The sequence below is a fragment of the Prunus mume genome, linkage group LG3 (assembly GCF_029339155.1).
Source record: "Prunus mume cultivar Tortuosa linkage group LG3, ASM2933915v1, whole genome shotgun sequence".
NCBI lineage: Eukaryota > Viridiplantae > Streptophyta > Magnoliopsida > Rosales > Rosaceae > Prunus > Prunus mume.
In genome coordinates, this window is record NC_142700.1 from 13,850,810 (window position 1) to 13,874,228 (window position 23,419).

A 23,419-nucleotide genomic window follows, 5' to 3' on the forward strand; every position below is an offset into this window, starting at 1 on the left:
TGTTGCCTATTAGCATGATTGATTAATGAAATGTGTACTTAATGGCTGCTATGTATTTTTTTTAACACAAAGGCGATAGTATTTCTATTAATGATGAGGGATGAAACAAGCACAAAATTAGGCTATGTCTTAAAGGATTAGACGAGTATCTTTACACTAAATGAGCGTTATTGGTCATCAACTAACCATGTAGCCTACCCTCTCAACCACAAGCAAGAGAAGGAACCTAGCCTCCGATAGAGCACTCCGGTCCCCCTAGGATCACACTCGTAAAAATTCCCTATTACAATCTTGAAACAAAACATCTGAAATAAAATCAAAAGTCGGATATATTTGGCTTTTATTGTGTTGATCCATAAATGACATGGTAAATCCGTATAAGTCGTGCAAGCAATAGCAAGTTTCTCTGGGGAAAAAAAAAAGGATTTCTCTTTCTTTTATCTTGGTCATTGAATACATCGACGGGTAGATATCATCCCATACCCCATAACCTAAGAATTCCCCAACTGAAATTCTGAAACTTTACACAGCTGGAACTGGGATAGGATTCTGAAAATCTTAGGTCGAAAAAGACTCATATTAAAAGGGCAGTGATCCAAAAAATAAAAATAAAATTTGCATCTGACAATTTTTGTACTTTTTCTGTCAACATAACCAATAATATAGGGGTTCATAAATCATGCTTCCCTCTCCCCAAAAATCTCTCCTGGTAAGGGGAAAAAAATCAATAATAAGACCAAAGTACCCATGGTCCTTGGTCTACATAAGAAGAGAAAGTGACTTATTGCCAATATTGCTATTTTATCAATAGAACAAAATAAAATGACATCATTTGAATATCAGATCAATGGCAATTCCACCAGAACATCATATATTCGTACTACATTGCATTAGCTCAACAATTTGCAACAGCTGACAGAAGAAGACCATATGATATTATGAGTCGGTGGAAGTTTCATATACGGCCTTGGTGAATGGGAAATGTGGTCCTCCCTCTCTCCCTCCTCTATGGGACGAAACATTTACATGAAACTGGGACAAGGTGCCGCGCGTGATATCTTTTTCGTGGTAGTCTGTGATTGGTCGGGATGACAAAACAGTGTTATTCCCGTTTCATATAAGTTTTTCTGCTCAATGGGGGACCCTAAGTAAGAACCCTTAAACAAATTGAATCTCACTCTCAAATATACTCAAACTCAATTAAATTCTTAATCAATCTGGTAATTATCAGTAAACACTTCACAACACACCCTCATCTTTTGAAAAGTCCTCTCTCACCACACCCACACACACACACACACACACATTCATAACATTAAAACAAAAACTTAAAAGGAAAAAGAAAATGCATTTCTCTCGGAGGAAATGTCAAACTGATATGCAAGTTGGTAAAATGATAATCATATTCCCATTCATATGTGCACCAAGATTCCATGGAAAATTGATTTTCAAACTTCCATTGGTGCTATAGAAAATAACTAATAAAAAAAGAAAAGAAAAATAGCCATAAAAATGCAAAATAAAAAAGAAGAAGAAGGAGGAGGTTAAACAAAGCTGCTGCCTTTTACCATTTTATGGAAGAGATATCAAATTGTACAATTAAAACAAAGATCTGTACCTGTCATTGAAAATCATCCAAAACCCATTAATCTTCTGATGATCCTTGTAATCAAACTCACTCACAGTAATAATACTACACATCTCTCTCTCTCTCTTCCTCATGATCAAGAAGAAGACCCAGAAACTCTGGGCGAAGTGACTGGAAACAAAGGCAAAAGCCTGGGCTCAGGGTCTCTGGGAGTTGTCGTCGTTCTAGGAGATGGGTGCAAGTAAAACCCCTTCTCTGCAATTGCTCTATCTTCCTCCGATGAAGAATTCCCCAAAGAAGGCGACGAAGAGGACTTGTCAAACGGGTCGTCGTTTAACGGGGTCACTGGGCTGAGAGTGAGGGAAGGGAAGTCAAGCAAGCTCGGGGACAGGATCTCCTGATGACGTGGCGAGAACCCAGATGCTTGATGGGGAAAATTGGGCATCAAGGTGTTGATCATGAGGGTGTTTTTGAGATTGGTGCTCCTCCTCTCATAGAGCTTGAAGCCTTGCTTTTTGGGAGGGGCTGTTTTGATTGGTGGGATGTTGAAGCTTTTGTTGGAGGAGGGCAAAACGGTTGGATCTTGATGGCTGTGAGGATGATGGTGATGATGGGTTGTGGTTGGTTTGGGGGAAGATTGGTGGCTTACAGTTTCAGAGGAGCCTGTGAGCATTTGGACAACATGTTTGAAGTTTGTGGTGTCTGCTTGGACAAAGGTTGTTGGGTAGGGATTGGGGTCAGATCTGGGAGTTGCGAGCTTTGGGGTTGTGGGGATTTGAACCCCTGAGCTATTGTTGTTGTTGTTGGTGGTGGTGGTGTTGCTGCTGCAGACACTGTTGTTTGTGTTTGTCTTTGTGTTTGTGTTGGTGCCATTGCTTCTGGGGGAGTTTATGGGAGAATATGAATATGGTTGCTTCTCTCTGATTTCTTGAGGCCTCGAGGTGAATTCCATTGGTGGGTTTTTTGTCACCTCTCACCACCACCTCCACAACCACTCTGCCTCTGAAAGAAACAGAGAGAGAGAGAGAGAGAGAGAGAGAGCTTGCTTTATGATGGGTTTTTGCTTTGCAACTTGGAGAGTTGGAATTTGGATGGAAGAGTGAAAACCAAGGCTTTTGGTTTTGGCCTTGAAATGAGAAAAGAAAAGAAAAATAGGGTTGTTGCTTATTAGCAATGTTTTGTTATCTTGTGGTTGTGCCTCTTCTCTCTCTCTCTCTCTCTCTCTCTCTCTCTCTCTAGTTGGACTATAGATGTTTTCCTCTCTCTGCAGTTTTGGGGGACTGACTGACTCTTGAGTTTTTTATTTTCCTCCAGTATAGCTAGTTGTTTTCCCTAACTATATACCTTGGTCCCTCCAAGCTTTGTTGAAATTGTTTTCTTCCCTTTTTTCTTTTTCTTTTTCTTTTTTGTTTTTGTTTTTGTTGTGCTGGGGATAGTGGCGTTGGATTGGAATGGAGGGAGTTGATTGGGCAGAGAGAAAAATGGCCCAACTGTTTTTGGGATTTATAAAGGAGGTGGAAAAGGTGATTGGTTGAAATGGGAATTTGAGGGAGGGCATGAGCATGTGTGTGCCACCAATGGCAAAACCTTTATCATCAAAGACATCTATGTATGTCTCTGAATTTTGTGATGAGATTTTATTTTAATGAGAGAGAGAGAGGCATTGACTTCAGAGCCCTGTCCTGGCTGACTGCAGAGAGAGACTCTTGTGTTGTGTTTTGTGTCTTGTTGTGTGTGTGTGTGTGTGCTCAATGACAATGTGATGGGATTGGAGATGATAGAAACATTTTGATCTCACCCATACATATTACATTACATTCATTGCTTCATCACGCTCCCATAAAACGTTTGTTTTACACTCTCCTCCTACAATCAAACCCAAATTCCAGGATACCAAGAAAAAGTCTCATCATCAACTTCAAACTCTTTGGATTGACATAAAATAAATAAAAGCTTTTACATATAAACCCAAACAAATAAACAAATACACTTTCGTTGTTATCGTTTATAATTTTTCCCTCTAAAACGTACATAAATTTGGAGATAAATAAGAGTAAAATATTTTAAAGAATTGGATTTAGGGAAATTACATCTTCTAATGATAAGGCATTTAACAAATAAATTTTTTATTAACCATTTGTCATTACACATACGGAGATCAACGAGGAAGAAGAAATTCGAATTCGAGACATCCTCAATTTTAATAAAAGAAATATCATCGGGCTTGAAAAAATAAAACTATGGTTCTTTTTCTTTCTTTCTTTATTTTTGTTTGTTTGTTTGGGTTTTCACTTCCGTTTCCGTGTAAAAGGCACAACTTTAAGACTACATGCTCGCAACATTTTTAATTACCTCGGCATCTCATTTGTGATGTTGAAAGTAAGATTCCAAGTTTCCAACATATAAAAATATCCATAGATTATCTAGTTAATTAATCTTGTAGTATGCCATTAACCCAAAGGTTATGAGTATTTTATGTAACTCTTGGTACATGAATCAGTTCGTTTCCACGATAAAGAGTAATGGTTATATTCTAATTTTCTTTATCCAATCCAATTCCTAGTACGTTGTCCCCTACCCACATTAGCTTGTGGTTCTTATTTAGTTTTCACTTAAAATATAGCAAAGTAATAAAAGGAAAAAGAATCGAATTCTTCTTACCGGGGTCGGGAGGGAAGAGCAACAAAAGTAGAGGGACCGAAAGTCCATTATATACAAATATTCAGCTCTCAAAAAGAAAATAATAAAAATAATATTCAAAATTACAATCATTGTTGTTTTGTTTGGAATGTGGACTAGTAGTCTTTCCTTTTTGAAATTAATCTAACCGTTTAAACATTCAACTTATTAGCTTAACTTGTACGATTTTTTTTCTCAAGTATATACTAATAAATAAATAATTCAAAGACTAGGACATGGGAAGGTTCAAGGTTGTACGTGTCCGAAATTAGATATTCTATAATAAGAGACAAATACATTGAATAGGTACCAACAAAAATTTAATTAGAGTAAATAAATTATGGGTTTTAGAATTTTTCCTTTTATATTTTTTGAATGAAAAAGCCATAAAAAAATTTCCTTTATTTTTCTTTTTTGAGTACAGACGCTAATCTAAACTACAAGGGGGTTTCTCACACAGCACTATGAGTTTATGACGTTATGAGGGTTCAAACATGAGACTATTAGTTTGCAAGTTAATGCCTTTTTTATTGGGCTAGAAACTCAATTAACTTGAAAGTTTAGGCACAATTTTATTTATTTATTGATAAATAAAGAAAATTGGAAGGTTCTTGGTGGCAAAATGATGGAGTTAATTGTCAACTAGGTCATGAAGGGATGGTTGCCAATGAGCAAATACCAGCGATGTGGATTGAGTGACCTTTCGCTGCATAACAGGCACTCAAGTTATTATTGCATGACCATGGTTTTCTTTTTCTTTTTCTTCTTCTTCTTCTTCCCTTTTTTTTTTCAATGGCTTCATTTCATAGACTTTATACATCCCAATGTCAACAGGCTCATCAATGCAAAAGGGAATCTAAGGAAGAAAAGACAAAATAAAGAAGTTCATGTTGAAAATAGAAGGGAGATGGACCCCCTCATTATATGGGAGGAAGGGTGCATGAACCCTATTCATTGAGATCAGGAGAGGATTTATCCTAAATCAAGAGAAGGATTAGAAGAATACTGAATTCATTAAAGAAAAAAGACTTGAAGACTAGTAAAGATTTTTTTTGTTTATTTTGCATCAAACAATGATATTCATTAAAAAAAATAAAAAATTGAGCAATACATCAAAGACATGTACAAGACATGAATCTCAACACGATTGCAAAAGTTACAACCCGAAACGAAAAAGACATAAAGACCACTAACGATTATCCTCTATAATTAGGTATACACATAAAATCTTTTTTTTTTCTTTCACAAATACCTAATTTTACTTTGGTATACAAGTTAACAGTAGTTTTATCTAAGTTTTGTTTTTTTGTCCATTCTTCACAGACGTGTAAACGATTCTCAACCAGTGATTAAGACGTAATAAGTCCACTGTTAAACTTGCATTAATCGACGACTAATAGCGCATTTTGATGACTAATAATCCTAACATTTGGTTTACTGTCTTGACCATACTTAACCTACAGATTCTAATTCACTATAAAAGTTCAACAAGTAGAGCTGTAAAGACTAAAGTAATGTGTTCAAGTGCTAATTAAGAAAGGAAACACAAAAGATTAGTTTTCTAGTGGTCCTCCTCCCCACATTTTCACAGCAATAATTTTTCCATGATGTGGATTATGTGCTTAATTTACATTGGGGGAAACCCTAATATCACTATTCTAACTGCAAAGCATATAGGTTTAGGAAAACTTTACACAATAATTAATTCTTAATACATGCTTAGGTCGGCCGGCTTGACCAAGTGCATAAACTATGTGAATATTAGGTGGCATTTTTTGGTACTTCTTATGCTGTGAAAGGTGACAACTTTTTATTTTTTATTATTTCATTTATTTTGTGGAGGAATCATGTAGGCTTGATTTTGCTGACTTTGTAGGGTCCGCCAACCCAACCTTGGCACTCTTGTTACCTCTCACCGTCACAGCCGGTCTATATTAATGTTTGGCACATGTTTTTTTATTTACAATCCGCCCACTATTTTAATCCCAAATTTATTTTTTTAAACCCTAAAAAACAATTTCAACTTTGCATGAGAGATGAGCCTGTGGGGATCTTGTGAGATGCGAGTGCATGAGACTGAGTTTAGACTGAGAATTTGTCGACATTGGATTGGTTCCAATTGGAGACGGTCAAAGGGAATTAAATATTAGGTTGTTCTTGTATCATGCTTGATATTATTTATTTAAGCTTTTTTGTTTTATTTTTTTCCCCCAAATTTTGACCTTAGCCTGTTGTTTTGCGGAAAATCTTCTACACTTTAATATGAAAATGATGCTTAAGAAATTATTGATCAACCCATCTACCCAGCAATCATCAACTCGAATATTTATGTATTATGTATTCTCTTTGCACCGATATTATCTTCCTGAGAAAACGTAGTTTATTGGATGATCATTTATACAATATATGACAATTGTATTTGAGATTTCTTCTTGAAAAATAAGCCAAAATTACATAACAAACTTTCTCGTATTTTAACCTCTTTTTTGAAAATAAAAAATAAAAAATTCAGGGTCCTTAAAATGATAAATTAATCTAGAATATTAACCTTAGATTATTAAGTGCCTGTTTGGCATTACTTATTTGTGGTGATATGTGATTTTTTAAAAAATTTGGGAAGCCTAGTCCGTTTGGTAAACTATGAGAAAATCACTTATTGTTAAAAATTGTTGTAAGAGAAAGCTATAAGGAAAAGTAGCTAATGAGGTGATTTCATTTTCTGTTTATGCAGGAATCAATTTCGAAGAGGCGCTAAGTTTAATGATTATGTGGGAATCATTTTATAATTATGCGAGAATTAGTACCAACAACATTTTTAACACAAGTTTACCAAGCGCCAAACTGCTTTCTCTCATAGCTGATTACTCTCACAGCAAATTTGATAGCGATTATTTTCACAGCACAACAATACCAAATTGGCCTTAAATAATCCATATCTAACTAGTTTCAAGAAACAACCAAAGTATCATATTCTTTTTTATATAAAAAAAAATATATTTTATTAATATTTCCCACTGTAATTAGCCATTACAACCAAGTGGTACACCTTTTTTTTTTTTTTTCTTTTTCTCTCCAATAACATGAATAAAAGGATTTAATGTAGGATTGGCCAAAAGGGTTTTGTGATAAGGCAAAGCCACCTCCTATTATAGTCTAATAATTGCTTGGAAAAAAGAGAGTAAATAAATAGAATGAAATTTTAATTTCTGATGTTATTATTTATTTTTTGAAGCACCAATATTAATATTATTATGAATATTATACTTGTCATTCCTTTTCATATAATCGAGCGCAAAAGTTCCTTTGATATGTCGCAAAGATAGGTGAGGCAAGTCAACATGTCGACTATAATAGAGATTATAGTAGTACAAATTAAGCAACACCCAAACAAACTTCTTTCGGCTGGTTGCCTACTTGTTTGAAGTAATTACCAACATGACTAGTAAAAAGTAACTTTTATTCATATATATATATATATATATATATATATGTATATAGCTATATGAAGTGGACGTCCTTTGGATGCTAAATATAAGTAATTATATTACAATTAATGGATTAATGTCGCTTGTTTGGGCATTTGGTTCGATACATTCAAGTAAAGTTTAATGTGTTCGATTATTTTAATTGTAATTTAACAACATATCATAACAGATAATGCGATAAGATAATATTATCACTGTGTTCTTTTTGACGTACGTAAAAGGACCAAAGATCTGTGAGTAGGAGTTTGAAAAAGAAAGCCATAGCATAGCATAATCAAGTTGGTTGATTATAAAGGTTGGATGGATACAAACAAGTTAGGCCGCAATGAAGAAACTAGAGAGGAGAATGAAGGGGATAGAAATGTGTTGAAGAAAGCACGTAGAAAGTGTCTTGGTGGGTGAGTGTTTTGGTTGGACTTGAACATTTTTTCGTTGTTTAAGAAGTGAGTGAGGGAAGGAAGACCTTGACTTGGGAATCTTTTATTCTTTAATTAACTCGAGGGAAAGAGCGAGTTGTGTCGATATGCAAAGCATTGTTTTCTGAGTCAAATTGCATGACCCACATCTGCTTCCTCAAGTTGGTGTTTTATTTAATGTCTTTTAAGCACTATACAAAATATTTTGATTTTTAAAATACTTTTATTTCAGAAAAAATTAAATTTTCGGGCTTTCTCGTTAAATAAAAAAGTATTTTTGAATGTTATTAACATCACATGATGTTATTAATTCACGTGTAATATTAGGAGCGGCGGAAAACTTATTCGTGTTTCGGCATATGTTTCATGACCTCAAAATTGTTTTTTTGAACACCACTTAGAAGAGCCATAATTTACCATTAAAAGAAAAAATTGAAGTCCCCATGTTTATTACGTTTGGGAATGGGCAAAACTTTAGGCCGTTCGGTCCATATCTAGTGGTGGAACTAAAACTTGTACATAGATTAATTTAATTGAAACTAAATTCTTTAATACCATGCAAGTGTAATTTGATCAACCTATTTCGTAAGAGAGATGAATTATTCAAGAAAATACAACTAGTCTTAGTTGGAAAGTAAGTAGGAATGGAAGAAGAGTCACTCTCATGTGAACCAAGTCAAAATTATAACCAAAATGCTTTGAGATAACGCATTGATATTTTGCTGACCACAGCAAGTTGTATTTGTCTTGTATGTCTGCTAAGAAGAATTTCAATCTGTCAAAAGAAGCTGCCCAATCAAACCCTATTATTTATTGCTTTTATATAAAATATGATTAATTTTTTCTTGTCGTACAATTTGAACAGATAAAATCTTATCTAATTGCGAATCTTAATATACAATATTTATTATTTAACATAACATATCAAACCATTTGACGGGAGATCGAATGAAAGGAACAAATACTTCCATTTACTTTAAACATTCAATTTTTAATAATATGTAACATAACACATGAGGCCGAATGAGTAATTTTTTCTTGTCACACAGTTTGAGTATATAAATCTTAATTTATAATATGTGAGACCATTTGACGGGACATCGAATGAAAGGAACAAGAACTTCTATTTACTTTTAACCATTCAATAAAACACCGCGAAAGTGGGGTAAAAATTTAATGGGATAAATTTTCACCTCAATAATGTTGGGATGTTGAGCAGGAATTGCAACCTGCAATGAAGGTTGAGTGCGGCGGGGATGGTGAGCAGTAATTACAAGCTGCAATAATGTCGTTATAGTAAATTTAAAGTGAGAAGCAAATTTATCTTGTCGGATTAGGTCCCTGGAATTAGGGGCATTTGGGGATGGAACATGGAAAGGTTGGGCTGTGGGGACCACTCACATATCTTCATCCTGTGTCACTTCACTGCTTCATAAAGAAAAGTTCCATTGAGTGCACATAGATTATTATTGCTGCTGCTGTCTACCCTTTACTTTAAAATGCTTTCTCGTATTTTCTCTTATAAAAGGTCAAATTGTATAATAATTATGCCTAGTTTTTATTTATTTATATATATATATAGGAAGAAAAACCCAACCTCTGCTCCATAGACTCATTTCAAAAAAAAATTCAAACCACCAAATACCAGTCTATGAATGATTGGGGGAGAAGAAAATGACTCTGCATGCGCCACAACAATTGTCAAATTATCATTACTACTTTGAAAAAGATTGAATTTTTTTTTTTTCTTCTTCCCACATAATTCATATGGGATATAAGAAATCTATTATTCAAATGAGGATTGCATGCACCATAACAATTCAGCCCACATAAATTAAAAACAAAAATTAGTATTAGGATTGAGAGTGTGTTTCAAAAATCATGAGATGAGAACCTCAATTTTAGGTTTTGTAACTTTTGTTTTCGATCACGTGTGATTATTAGTGGAGGCGCACCAGATTGTCTTAATTTTGATCACGGGTGGAACTACCTAGTGGACTACACTAGGCTGTAGCCCAGGTAGCTTTTTGGAAAAGAAAATATTAAACCTATATAATCTATTGACTGAGGTTATCATCTTGTGACTTCTTGGTAATTTCTCACGTAAAGAAGTATGCAAGTTTGAAGTCTCACATAAAGAAATAAATATCTTAATTAGTCGCACATAACGAAGCATCCTTGATTATGAAAAAAAAAACTATGTCAAAATAAAAAATATACATATGCAACTTAGCCCTAGCAGCGGTTTCAAAAAAGTATGAACGCAATTATTGATTTTTTTTTTTTTAAAAAAAAAAACTTTTGTTCTGGTTTGTTTTTTTAATTTATGCTCTGAAGACACAGAATAACATGTTCTTTACACTTAGCCTAACACATTAATGGGGATGCAGAAAGAACTTCATCGCTCAATGAAAATTTAATAATAATTTTTTAAAAAGCGTAGTCTATATACACAAAATTAGTGTTACCATCTTACAGCTACAGCCAAATGAAAAACATGGCCTTACATTTATACCATCAAAGTGCGCGGGCAACACTTTTAAACTCATTCAAACAAGATTGGAGTATCTTTTGACGCTTTTGAAGCGATTGCCGCTCATTCTGCAGTACATCGATGGCACCGGGTACGATGAACATGTCCATGAATCTCTCGTCATTCACGGCAAACAAATCCAAACCAATTGCCAGAACAAGCCGATCCCGACTGCATGAGACGGAAAAAAAAAAAAAAAATCAGAATTATGGTTATTATGGAGCCTGGGAGACAATATGATTTGATATCTAGCCAAATTGCATGTTGAATTAATTGAAAGAAAAATGACCCAGTAGTGTTTGGAGTAGGGTTCTGAAGCATTTAAGTATTCGAATTCGAAGGCATTCTGATGATTCTGTGTGAGAAAAAAGCCAAGTATGAACGACAGAAAGGAGACTAACTAAATGAAATAGGGAGCCAAGGACTTTGGTGAGATCAGAAAGTATAATTCAGACCGGTACGTGCAATTTTAAGAAAGTGTTCTTAAACTAGTATCACATCCATCAAGGGGTTAGGAACAGGGGTGACACAGACAGAATGTTTCTGAGGTGTAAGTTAAACTTAAAATCAGAACAGGATAAGGAAACTCACCAAGGGGTTAGGAATCCAGAATTCAAAGCCGATGCCACATTTCTCTCAACAAGAACTTCACGTATCCGTGCAAAATGCTGTGCAGCTGATGAACATATTTCTGTATAAGCCGAGCCTGATCTTAAAAGGCCATCAGCAGCATTTCCATAAAAAAAGGAACCACCATTTTGTGCACTTGTATTGTCAGGATTTCTGCTATTGCCTGTCATTCTTGACAGGCGCTTTCTTCCTCCCATGTCAATGCCATTTCCAAGATCCTTCTTTGCACCACCAGCACATGGCTGATCAGGGGATGGAGTCTCAGGCACAGTAATTTGGCTTTCTCGAAGAGCATCTCTAGCCTCTGCAGCTTTTCCTGGAGTTGTTTGCTGTGCATTCTTTTCTGGAGGTATATTCTCTTGATCTTTCATCGTGGCATCAGATAACTCAAGTAAAAATGAATTGACAGAAGACTGGTTGAATTTGAAAGAAGAGGATGCACTGGAGCCAAAACCTCCTTGACAGTCATTCTCGTAGCAAACCAATGAGTATGGACTTGTAACTGAATCAAGATGGTGCCTAACGAGTTGCTTGCACTGTTTACCAAGATCCTTTATAAAGCGAGTGTATGCCTGCCTAAGAGCAGCATGAAAACCAATATATCCATCCATATTTCCTGATTTCCTCCCACCTATACAGTGAACAAGAACCACAAAGGTTTTATTATCAGAATTGAATACTATCAGCCCCATAAAAATATAGATGTACATCGTTTTTTATCATAAGTTGGAGATTACATAAAAAAGAAATCAGGGGGAAAAAGAAACATGACGATTAAATTGTGCAGGAAGCCTAAAATACAGTGAACATTTAAGTCCAAAAAAGATGACATTTCTTAAATAGTTCTACACTGGTATCATTCTCCCACCTTCTGATGCACATTTCAGTTTCTGAAGGTAAAACATTTGAACTTGCTAAAGTACCATAAGCTAAAAGGGAAAGAGTAACCGTTTAAAAACACACTCTAACAAAGGACAAGAAATTCAACTCAACCGATGCTGGCCCACAGCTCTTTGGGGTCAATATTAAACGTAGAAAATTAACATGTAAAATGGGAAGAAAACAAATGTGTGAATGGGATAGATAGCTTCTTACATTCTAACTCACGGTTGCGAGTTCGTTCTAGAGCAAGATCAAAGAGATTTCCCAAAACAAAAGCAAGCCGATCACAAGCAGTGTCAAGAAGAGGAGCAAGCCATGATCGGGCAGCAGCACGTGCAATCTCTGCAGCTGCCTCTGTTACTCCTCTACCCCCACCACGGCTAGCATGGGCAAGTAGTATATTTGCCACCTGTCAGAAGGAAGATGTAAGAACTTGCCTCTCCACAAGTCATAAAAATCAGAATTTACTGGCTCAATTGCTCTAGCAGTACATATATACCTTCTCCCTGGACACTGGAGGGCATTGAATTGAATATGCAGCACAGTGAAATTCGTGCATCACCCTTTCAAATGCAGCTCCTCCATAAAGTCGAAGAGTAGCATTGGGAGGCATTATATCTGCTGTGACGCCAGGCCATCCCCCAATACCACTTTCTGACTGCTCCTCAAAAGTTGTTTTTCCCCATTGCTCAGGGGCAGGGTCTGCTGCTCCATCAATCAAAGTTGCCTTCGACATTTGAAAATACGAGGGAGTTCAATCAAATTATACTTCTAAAGCTCCAATATTTCAGAAGCTTAGAATGAAATAATATTATGGTAGAAAATGAATAAAAGTTGATGACATTTGTGAATATGGGAGTACACAATTTATTATATTTCTCTCAGTTTTGTTGGTATGCAAATTATTTTTTTACCTGAAGACTTGTGGCATCCACATTAAAGAAGTAGCATGCATTAGTGAATAGTTGGAAAAATTGTAAGAACTTGCATAAAATAAGCATTGTGGATTGCCACAAATATTATGGAACAGTCTTGATCTCTTGGACTATAGGGGTCCAAGATGGAAATAGAAACACAATTAAAAAATTTACGTAACAAGGGAAAACACGTTTCAAGTAAAGATTATGTCTGTATTATAACTTGAAAAACATTTAATAGAGATTGCTCACCACATGATTGCTTATAGAAGCTGCGTACAACATTGCAGATCTCCTAAGCTGAGAAACATCAGAGGTGGCCTGTATTTTTGAGTCCATCTTGTCTAGTTCAGAGGTGACATCACTGCATCGCTGCTCAAGCAAAGCAAGAGTTGCTGGTGCGGCTTCTTTATACCTTTTCTGAAGTTCAGATTCTAAATATTCTCTCAAACAACTAAATCCAATATACGGTCTGAACTTTTCTTCATCAAAGCCTCCCTTAACACCCTCACGCAGATGACGGAGAACTTCAGAGTCTACTTGAGATATCTGCCTGCGGAATTCGTCATTTGAAATTGTATTCCTATCCTTTGGCAGTGCAACAAAGAATGGGTGAGTGTTATCGCCAAGATAACCACTTGCACTCAAATACCGGTCCACTTCCCACCGGTCACTAAACTCCTGCATATATTGAATTCTTATAATTAAAATGAATATTCAAACAACATAGAATCTACTTCAACAGAGCCAATTAACATTGCAACATGAAAAAAAGGCTTTTCACTCACATATTCCAATTTTCAGTAACATTATTAACCATAACATAAATGTGCTTAGTAAAGATTCTAAACAACTATCATACCTTTAAACGATTATCAAACTTGGAGACCACGATAATTGTCCGTCTAAAAGTTGGATCAATATCCCGAATAGAGTCCAACCACAAAGATGAACACCACTCCACACTACTCTGTTGAAGAAACAGGAGGATACGATGGGAGGACTAGCCAGTGATTTCACCATAGAAAGAATTTCTTCAGGTGTTCTCTCAGGCTCTCCTTTCTTCGCCTGTGAACAATATTCAAATCCTTAAAACAAACCAAAATAGGCACACATAAGTTGCAGTATTTGAAGCCTAAAACCCACCTTAAGAACAAAGCCTGGAGTATCTATAATGGTGAGGTTTGGGCAGTGAGCATATTCTGCTCTCATAACAATAGGCTTTGAAGAAACTGCACTTTTAGTTTTCTTCAAAAGTGTCTCAGTTCGGGACTTAATAATATCTGCAATGGCAGATGGCAAAACAACTGGGCTTCCATATTCTTCAGAATCCTCCTCCTGTTTCAAGTACTCTTTAAGATCAATGTGTTGTGTAATTAAACCATTTAGCACATGAAAAATCTAATTAAAGGAGGACCAAGGGCACTACAAAAAAGTTTAAACATCACTACAATAAACAGACTTCAAGGTTTTAGTTGCAATAGTAAGAAACTCGTAATATGTCAAGTGTTCCTTAGAAAAACACCGTGTTGAGTTCCATTTTCTTTTGAAACCAACACAACAGATAATTCAAGATGCTTCTCTTTCCATTTTCCATTTCTCTCTGTTCTTTGCTAGCTTTACAACCGAAAAGAATAAAAAAGAACAAAACATATTCATTCAGAAACCATCCTCCCCAGTGTTGGTGTTGATCAGTTTATTAACAGAGAAAATTAACACCCTAAAACTCAATCCCTAGACCATGTTGAACACTTTTTTCTGTTTTGAAGTAATTGGTTTAGTATTCCATGTTCCTAATATCACAAGTACCATAAGAAAAATCAAATCTTCAACATAATTCATTTCCCCAATTTTCAGAAACAAAACAAAGTTCATTATACACACGCACACAATTCCACATGTACGCTTTTTTTGTTGCTATATACTTCCAAATGTTCAAAACCTTATAATTCCACATAAAACAAGTACACTTAAAACTCAAAAGTATCATCATCATCACCATCGACATTCCTCAGCAACCAAACAGAACCACTAAACGAATGATGAACACACAAAAACAACAAAATGCAGAGCAATGAAAAAACCAAGAATGGGTTAGAAAAGAACGAACACCTGGAATCGGCAGCGTGGCTCGAGAGCGGTGGCGTCGTGGACCATTTGGAGAATGAGAGGTCTGCGAGTGCCCATCTCGACTTCGCGGACATTGAAGCGAAAGCCGAGGAGTGCTTCGAGGAGCGAGCTCTTGCCGTCCGATTGGCCTCCGAGGGCGACGATCTCCGGGATTGGGAGCTTCTCTCCGAAGGCCACCGTGGCCGCTTGGAGGCGATTGTAGGCCTCGAACCGGGACTTGGAGTTGGAGAGGGAGACCAACGAAGACGACGACATGTCGTTTTCGGCTGTGAAACTTGGGTGGGGGTGCTTTCGAGAGTGAGATTTTCCCGATGGGGTTTTGGTCGGTGTGGTGAAGAAGGCGTTTGGGGTGGTGGCGTTGGTGGACATTGCTGCACTGTGAGAGAGAGAGAGAGAGCGAGGGAAAAGTGGGGGTTGGGGTTTTGAATTTGAATTTTGAGAAATGAAGCCGACGGTCGTTATCAAGGCGCGGCGCGATGACCCCAACGGCATGCCGTTGTTTAGTGGGTTGGGTTGGCTTCCGGGTCAAGAGATGGGCTGGATTTGATCTTATATCTCCCTTGCTGGCCCAGTTAATCCTTTTTTTCCTCTCTGTTTTAGCCGAAGTTAGGAGGGGACGGGATATTTCACATACTGTTAATATGTTATAGGGATTCAAACTTGAGACGACTGATGTGTAAATCAAGACTCTTTTTCACTATACTAGACCATTGGCTTCTCTCAACAACATCAACAGAGGATTTTAAGGACAGCGTTAGATCCATGATTAGAACAAAACAAGGCAAAGCTTCCTGAGTAAGAGGAATGTTGTAATGTTACTTCCAACACTAAGATCCATGACACATGCATGACTAGTATTTTCTTTGGGGAAGAAAAAAGAGGAGACATGAGTGCTGGTAAAGTCACCTTAAAAAACTTGTACCAAGAATTTCACCACAAAATTTGGAAGCATTTTGTCTCAACAATTTCTCTTCAAGACCCCAGTTTTACTACGAATTGATGCCTTTTTTCCCACTCCAAAAGTTATAAGGAGGTAATTGAGTAAAAGCTTACCGGTGTTTTTAGATTGTGAAAAAAATACTATCAGAAGAGTCACGGTAAAAGAAAAGAAAACTATCACCGATGTTTGTGTTTGAATTTTTTTTTCCCTCTAATTCAAGAGAAAGAAGAACGGGAATCAAACATTTTTATCGTGGATGTAATATAAAGTATTCTACCATTAGAAGTATGAGCTCCAACCATCCTTTGCAGTTTAGACAAATTAGGGAGAGCAAGAACAGATGCATCTCATATGTGATCGATTGAGGATGGTGACGATCGGAAACGCAACCCATTCTTGGGCATGCACACAACTCCACCCCTGCTCTTGTTTCGTATGACTTTTGGGCTAGTTAATATTCTCTTCCTACGTAATGTGATGATATGCTACGTAATTGACTTCATCACATATCAAATCATTCGAATATATATTTAATTTTTATACATGACACAAAGTTCCGAAATTTGTACTAGTGTAAAAAACAAGGGTTCAAATTATTTTCTTTCTTTATACATAAATACTAACAAAATGTTCTTTTATTTTCTTATATGCGGACGTCTGGATGTTATTATCGTGTAGACGCTATGTATTTTCTGTTACCCTTCCATGCTTTCCTCTATATTTACAATAGCATCCCCACGGTAATAACGTAAGAGAAGAACTAATGTACATATCTAAGCACTAATCAATTAATGAGTTAATATGACCCTAGCAGCTCATATGAGTCATGATTCACACAATATATCTCATGATTCGACGTTTAATTTTTTAGGTCGTCAAAAGAAAAAGATTATCCCTACAAAGTTGCAATAAAATCAAAATGCATCTAGTTATCTAATTATGGTCATATAAATAGATAAACACAATATTTTTTTTATTTATAAACAACGAAATGCAAACCTACAATTTGAGCGTAATTTTGCAAGAATGATCCTTGAATGGAAACCTACATATGAACTGTTTGAATAATCAAATTATCGTGTGGAATAGAACAAAATAATTGACTAATTAACTAATTAACTAAGTACATTTTATAAGGAAAGTCATGATAAATGAGTGCCGGTATCATCACATGCAAGTAGCCCAAAATAAAAAGAAGTAATTGAGTCAATACGCGTGATCTCGGTTTGATTTGGTCAGCAAATCAGAGGGCAAGAGTGCAAGAGACTGATCAACCCTTTTGATTTTCGGCGGTCGTGATTTGTTTAATCATGTTGACTAAACACTGGATTGACCAACCAGAAGTGGACACTTCAACAACAATCTCTGTACCCCACCGAGATGAAATTAGTGGTTAACGTGGCCTACTTGTGACTTAAACGGACTTTCTGCCGAAATACAAGATCCCCTACACTCTCCCTGCGTCTCTAAGCAAGCCAAAAAATTAGGAATGTTTAATTATTTCATAGTTAACTTAATTTTGTTTATTTTCTTAAATTGTATGGTGTTTTATTTTATTTTTTATGTAAAGATTTATTTGTTGGTTAAGTGATGTTTTTATTTTATTTTTTATGTAAAGATTTATGGGATGTGGCATCACAGTGAAAAAGTGGGCAAAATTCTCCTCTTCTCTCAAGTGCACCCGGGCTCGATTTACATAAGAGACAGTCTTAAGACAACCCAATATATTATTTCCCGCTCTCCCTTCCTAACGAGTGACAAGAAAAGAAAAAGAAAAAGAGCCACAAAGAATACCAACGGCACAACATATATATCTTTACAATGGCTTTAAATTTAATTTTTTATTTGTTTTTGTTCTCTTGCAAGTGTTTCTCTAATCATTAAACAACATAAAATTCTTTTAATCTTTTAAAGATAATATAAATCCTTAGTTGACAATCTAATACATGGCACAGTCACGCATGTTTTTATAATAGTAGATTATATATATATCTAACATATTTAATTAAAGCAATAAATCCCAATGTGGGGGGTGTCAATGAATATGAGACAGCGAATGGCGGGGAATTAGGAAATCGATCTCTTTGGTTAGGTACAATCTCATGTGCTTCAACCGAATCTAATGCACTAATCATTCAATTATGCGTAACACATTTACTCATCAAAGTATAAATACATATATTTTAAGACAAAACTTGTAGCTTAAAACACCCACCTCTTCCCTTGCTTCAAACTCATTGTGGCCAAAAGTACCCCATTTTTGAGAGAATGGCCAACTTCCTCAAGCTCGCCACCATTCTCTCCCTCATGATACCTTCACTAGTCCTGGCTCTGCATTCTCAAATGGCCTTCTCATCATCTGAGCTTGAAGACGACGAAGAGTATGTGCTTGACTCTCCAAACCCTAGTTTCAGATCCAGAAGCAGGTTCTTGGCCAGCATCATAAAAAAAGGTGCACATTGTGATCCCATCAAGCACAACATTTGCAATGGGATTTCAGCAAACAAAGGGACCAGCATTCTCCATTGCTGCAAGACACATTGCAGAAATGTTCTTGGCGACAAGAATAATTGTGGGAAATGTGGGAGCAAATGCAAGCTTGGCATGCATTGCTGCAATGGGACTTGCATCAATACTACTTTCAATGCCAACAATTGTGGCAAGTGTGGTAAAAAGTGCAAGTATGGTGTTAAATGCGAGTATGGATATTGTGGGTATGCTTAGATTGATTCATTGTTAATATATGATAAGGTGGTCTTCGACTATCCTTTTTAATGGACAATTTAAATCGAACTCTCGTCCTGAATGTAGAGAAACAAGTGTTCTATATTGGAGCTAGAAACCCTCGATTTTGTATTATTGCTTCACTGCATGTAAGTTTATGTCACGATAAATTTATAAAAACTTTAATTTGCAAAGTGATTTTGAGTGTTAATCTCATTTTGATCATGTTCTTTATGACTGGTTCTTGGTTTTTGTATATTTTACAACTTCAAGTAGCCTTGTATTTTCTTAAACAGCAGTCAATGATTTGGGCGTTCTTTTTCATGTTTTTTTTTCTTCTCTTAAATTTGTTTGCAAGAATATATATAGTTTAAACAGTATGTGAGGCCTCATATATATTCAAGTCCCTTTTCTTGACAAATGCTGTGAGTTGTGAGGCCTCTGAAGTTGATTGGAGGAGAGAACAACACTGGTCTCAATCCCAAGCTTCATGTAGACTCTGAGTTTTCTGTTTATAAATACAATCTGGATTCCTTTTTATGAAGAAAAAAAGCTCATTAATCAATATCTAATAAAAGATTTGGGCAAGCAGCCTAGTCACAATTTTTTGTTTTTGGTTTTGTAGCTATCACTCTATTTCGAGTATGAATCTGTCACACAAACTTTACCTATCATATGCTATGTTTATACCAAAATGAACAGCCTATAGGCACTGGCGGACCCAATAATTTTTTAGCGGAGGTGCAGTTTTGAAAGGTTAAAAACTCTTTGTGGATTGAACATCTAAGGTTTTTTACCTAGATTGACCTTAGGTCCCTTTATGCATTCATATCATACATGAAAAATTGTTCTATATAAAAATAGGGGATTTCACTAAAACACCCAAAATGGGGGTTGAAATTATAAAAAAACCCAAGCACTATTTAAACATATAAACACACCCAAAACCCATCATTACACACATTCAAAACCCATTTATAAACACACCCAAAAAGTTGACTTTGGAGTTGATTTTGGGTGTGTTTCTATGTTTAAATAGTGCTTGGGTTTTTTTATAAATACATGTCTAGGATTGGGTTTATTTATAAATTTGTAATAAAAATATTGACTAAGTATGAAAAATGGTTTTTAGGAATAATCATTTTCTCAAGATAATTTTTAGCGGCTTTTATTCCTTACACATCAAATAAGAAAACTTGATTTTATGGGATTTTATTATGAAGTATATATTGACTTAATGAGCTATCATTTTTAGCCTAAATCGTATTTTGCACTAAAACCGATTTTTCAAATTTTGATTTGGGGGAAATTTGGTTTTCTAGTATTTTTATTTGAATCCAAATGGGGGGTACTTCCTTATTTATATTGTAAACTTAAGTAAATGAGTAATATAAAAATAAATGAAAATAAAAAGACAAAAACATTTACTTAAATGTTGAATATGGAATTAAGGAGCAAAGGGGCAATTCCAAGCACCAACAATAGTTTTTCTAGCGAAGATGCACCTCTCTACTCCTTAACAGATCCGCCGCCTATAAGGAAGACACGTGGACAAGACTGAGCCTTGCCATGGTAGCCTTCGGCACCTTACCTATCGATCCGTAACCAGGGCAACTTACATCCCAAGGACACGTGGCTTGCTCTTAATCGACGTCTACAGTCCCACATCGAAATTCTAAACAATATGCACACCTCCCAAGGCCAATAAAAGAGGAGCACAATTCCCAGGAGGGGGTAATCAGAACTTACGGCATACAGCCTATTGATCTTGTTTATACCAAAATGAACAACCAATGAATACCAAACACGTGGAACAAACCAGGGCTACGAGTGCCTTCGGCACTCACCTTCGGTTCAAGCCTACCGATCGCAACATTAGGGCAACCCCACGGACGCATGGCGTCTCACAATTTGAGTCCCACATCGTAACTCTCAACAAATTGCACACCTCCCAAGGCCTATAAAGGGGACACCCATCCCAGCTTGAAGGTAATCAATCAGACTTACGGCATACGCCTATTGATCTGAAGTTCAAACTTGTTAAATCCGTACTTACTTAAGCATCGGAGAGCCTTCGGCCGGTACCACACCGGTGCCCTAGGATTACCGTGCTTGCTTTCAGATCGCACACGCTACCGAGGACATCCGATACGAAGAGACCTAATCACTAAGTTACGCGGAAAGTAGCAAACCATTTTTTCAACAGATCTGTTAGTTTAAGTTTACTAAATCAGATTTACTTAAGCATCGGAGAGCCTTCGGCCGGTACCACACCGGCGCCTAAGGCCTTACCGAAAGTTTGTTAGCTTGCAGATCACACGCTTCACGGGGACCCGAGGCATACTAAAGGCCCAACATCACTAAGTTGAGCCCAAAAGTGTCGAACCACTTTTTCACATCAACATGCTATAATCAGTTACCCACCATTCACAACTTGTTTATAGCTCATTGGTCATCCTCATCTGTGATAAAATTCCTTCAGCATTCACAAATTCAACAAGCCTCAGTCCAACCAGCGCAGAAGATCACCCCAGAGCCAACCTTTTTTTCTTATTCAACTGTCACACATATGCCTTGTATAGTGTGGATATTCTAATTTCATGTTGTTGCGTGTATTGGATAAAGCAATGTTTAAGTCACTGCTTATTTATTACTCATATCCTATGGTACAGCTTCAAGTTTTAGTGGTGTTCTTCAATATCCTTTCTCTTTCGCAATGAAGTTTCAATGGTGTTCTTGACAGCATATTTTTTTTTCTCTTTCGCGATTGAGGGGATGAATACAAATCCATACCTAAAAGAAAGTTCAGAAAATATTAAATATGTATATGCCCTCCTGCGACGTATTAAAATGAAATTTATCAAGATGAACACGGCTTCAGTCCTCGAATAAGATGTAGCAATTTCAATTTATTCAAACACACGAAATCAAGCTCTTGTATAACTGAAATGGTTAAAGAGCATTAGGCGCTATCAATTATAATAGTTATCCCCTTCTACTTTTGGCATAACTCAAATCTGTACGACTTGTCCTTGTTCTTTCAAAAAAAAAATATTCCAAATATTCCTAACTAAAAAAGACAAAAAGTAGTCAGGTGAATTGACTTGAAAAAAATATGAACATCATTGTCGTGGTTGCATATAACCAAAACTCATTGACAATCTTATTTATTTGTCACTAACTCATTGACAAGTTCACCTGTCAATAGAATTTCAACTTCCCAACGTGGAATATTTATCTGCAACTTGCAGCTTATATTAGCCCTCATCTTCCTTACCTTCCATAATTTTGTCAAAAAAATGGAGCTTACCACCATTCTCTCCCTCATCATACCTTTGCTCATAACTATGCAGGTCCAAATGGCCTCCTCATCTGAGATCGAAGACGACGAAGAATATGTGCTCGACTCTCCATTGCTGAACTTCTGATCAAGAAGCAGATTCTTGGGCAGTGTAATCAAGCAAGGTGCTAAGCGCAATCCCATTAAGAAGAACATCTGTAATATTGGGATTTTGGCGAACAAAGGAACAAGCCTTTTGTTTTGCTGCAAGATAAAGTGTGTCAATGTCGTTGGAGATAGGAACCACCGTGGGCAATGTGGTCGTAAGTGCAAGCTTGGAGAGCTTTGCTGCCATGAACTTGTACCAACATTTTAAACAATGTACAATTGTGGCAAGTGCGATAAGAAATGCTTGCATGGAGTTATGTCAACAACGTAAAGGCCGGTCTTGAGATTTTGAGGGCCTTTGCCAAACTTAAATGAGGCCCTTAATCAAGTGCGATAAAAGATCATCTATGCTGCAATGCATAAAAGTTTTAATGTTTGATTTGAGAAAATTACTTTTTTTGGTTTTGTTTTGAGTGATGAAAACATCACTCCAAATTTTTTTGTTTGATTGGAGAAAGCTTGTATATATGCTTTCCTCTTTGACGTGTATTTCCTTCTCTCTTTTTTTTTTCTTTTTTTTTTCCTTGTTAACAATAAAAAAAGAAGTACAAATGTATGCTTGAATCCAATACCTCTAAAATCAAGGGGATGCCGTATTATGTTCCTGCACGCTTGAGTAAAAAAATTTTGAGGCACCACTTGCACACCCTTGCTTGCCAAATGCTTAAATGTAAGAGCCCTTAATCTTTTAATATGAAAATTGGGGGATAAATACTGTGTATTCCATTAAAGATGTTTTAGAATACCGAGCTATTTCCAAAAAGATAATGGGTCAAAAGTTGTGCTAGGCCATAACTAAATCGGGGAGATAAAAAAGCCAAGCCTCCACGCTTTATGCGAAAGGCTGAATTTGCTCCTTCCATTAATTTTAAATTTTTTAAATTATGAAAAAGTATGAATTTACCATATTATACTCATTTAATTAATAATTTCAATTCTTAATGCTTGCATTAACCAATGGCTTTTTTTGGTATTTTGAATGTTTCACCATTCTCTACTTTTTGCTTTATATATATAGAAGAAGAAGATAGAAGAAGAGGAAAATAT

At 36.1% G+C, this 23,419-nt stretch overlaps 3 protein-coding genes across 4 annotated transcripts; 1 reads left to right on the forward strand and 2 right to left on the reverse strand.

Moving 5' to 3' along the window:
• Nucleotides 1-614: 614 nt before the first annotated feature.
• LOC103326197 (VQ motif-containing protein) lies at nt 615-2,899 on the reverse strand. Of its 2 annotated transcripts, none has more exons than XM_089048984.1 (2): nt 1,619-2,899; nt 615-1,073 (listed from the first exon to the last, which is right to left on the reverse strand). In XM_089048984.1, exon 1 carries the CDS (start codon nt 2,538-2,540, stop codon nt 1,725-1,727), a length of 816 nt encoding a protein of 271 aa, XP_088905110.1. In that variant the 5' UTR covers nt 2,541-2,899; the 3' UTR covers nt 615-1,073; nt 1,619-1,724. The 2 variants fall into 2 exon arrangements, with proteins under 2 accessions (XP_088905110.1, XP_088905109.1); XM_089048983.1 differs by having other exon boundaries at nt 615-1,127.
• A 7,654-nt stretch (nt 2,900-10,553) lies between these two features.
• DRP5A (Dynamin related protein 5A) lies at nt 10,554-15,693 on the reverse strand. The gene is given in 9 exon segments (XM_016792993.2): nt 10,554-10,872; nt 11,293-11,962; nt 12,427-12,622; nt 12,713-12,940; nt 13,383-13,811; nt 13,993-14,129; nt 14,132-14,198; nt 14,277-14,468; nt 15,243-15,693. Coding segments are annotated over 9 exon segments (2,493 nt in total). The 5' UTR covers nt 15,630-15,693; the 3' UTR covers nt 10,554-10,685.
• A 2,729-nt stretch (nt 15,694-18,422) lies between these two features.
• On the forward strand, nt 18,423-19,129 carry GRI (Stigma-specific Stig1 family protein). The gene has a single exon (XM_008228398.2). The coding sequence runs from the start codon at nt 18,469-18,471 to the stop codon at nt 18,922-18,924; it is 456 nt and encodes a 151-aa protein (XP_008226620.2). The 5' UTR covers nt 18,423-18,468; the 3' UTR covers nt 18,925-19,129.
• The last annotated feature ends 4,290 nt before the right edge of the window (nt 19,130-23,419 follow it).

Bases quoted from the DNA above. Each gene is read 5' to 3' on its own strand.
- LOC103326197 (XM_089048984.1), bottom strand. From the start codon at position 2,540: ATGGAATTCACCTCGAGGCCTCAAGAAATCAGAGAGAAGCAACCATAT.
- GRI (XM_008228398.2), top strand. From the start codon at position 18,469: ATGGCCAACTTCCTCAAGCTCGCCACCATTCTCTCCCTCATGATACCT.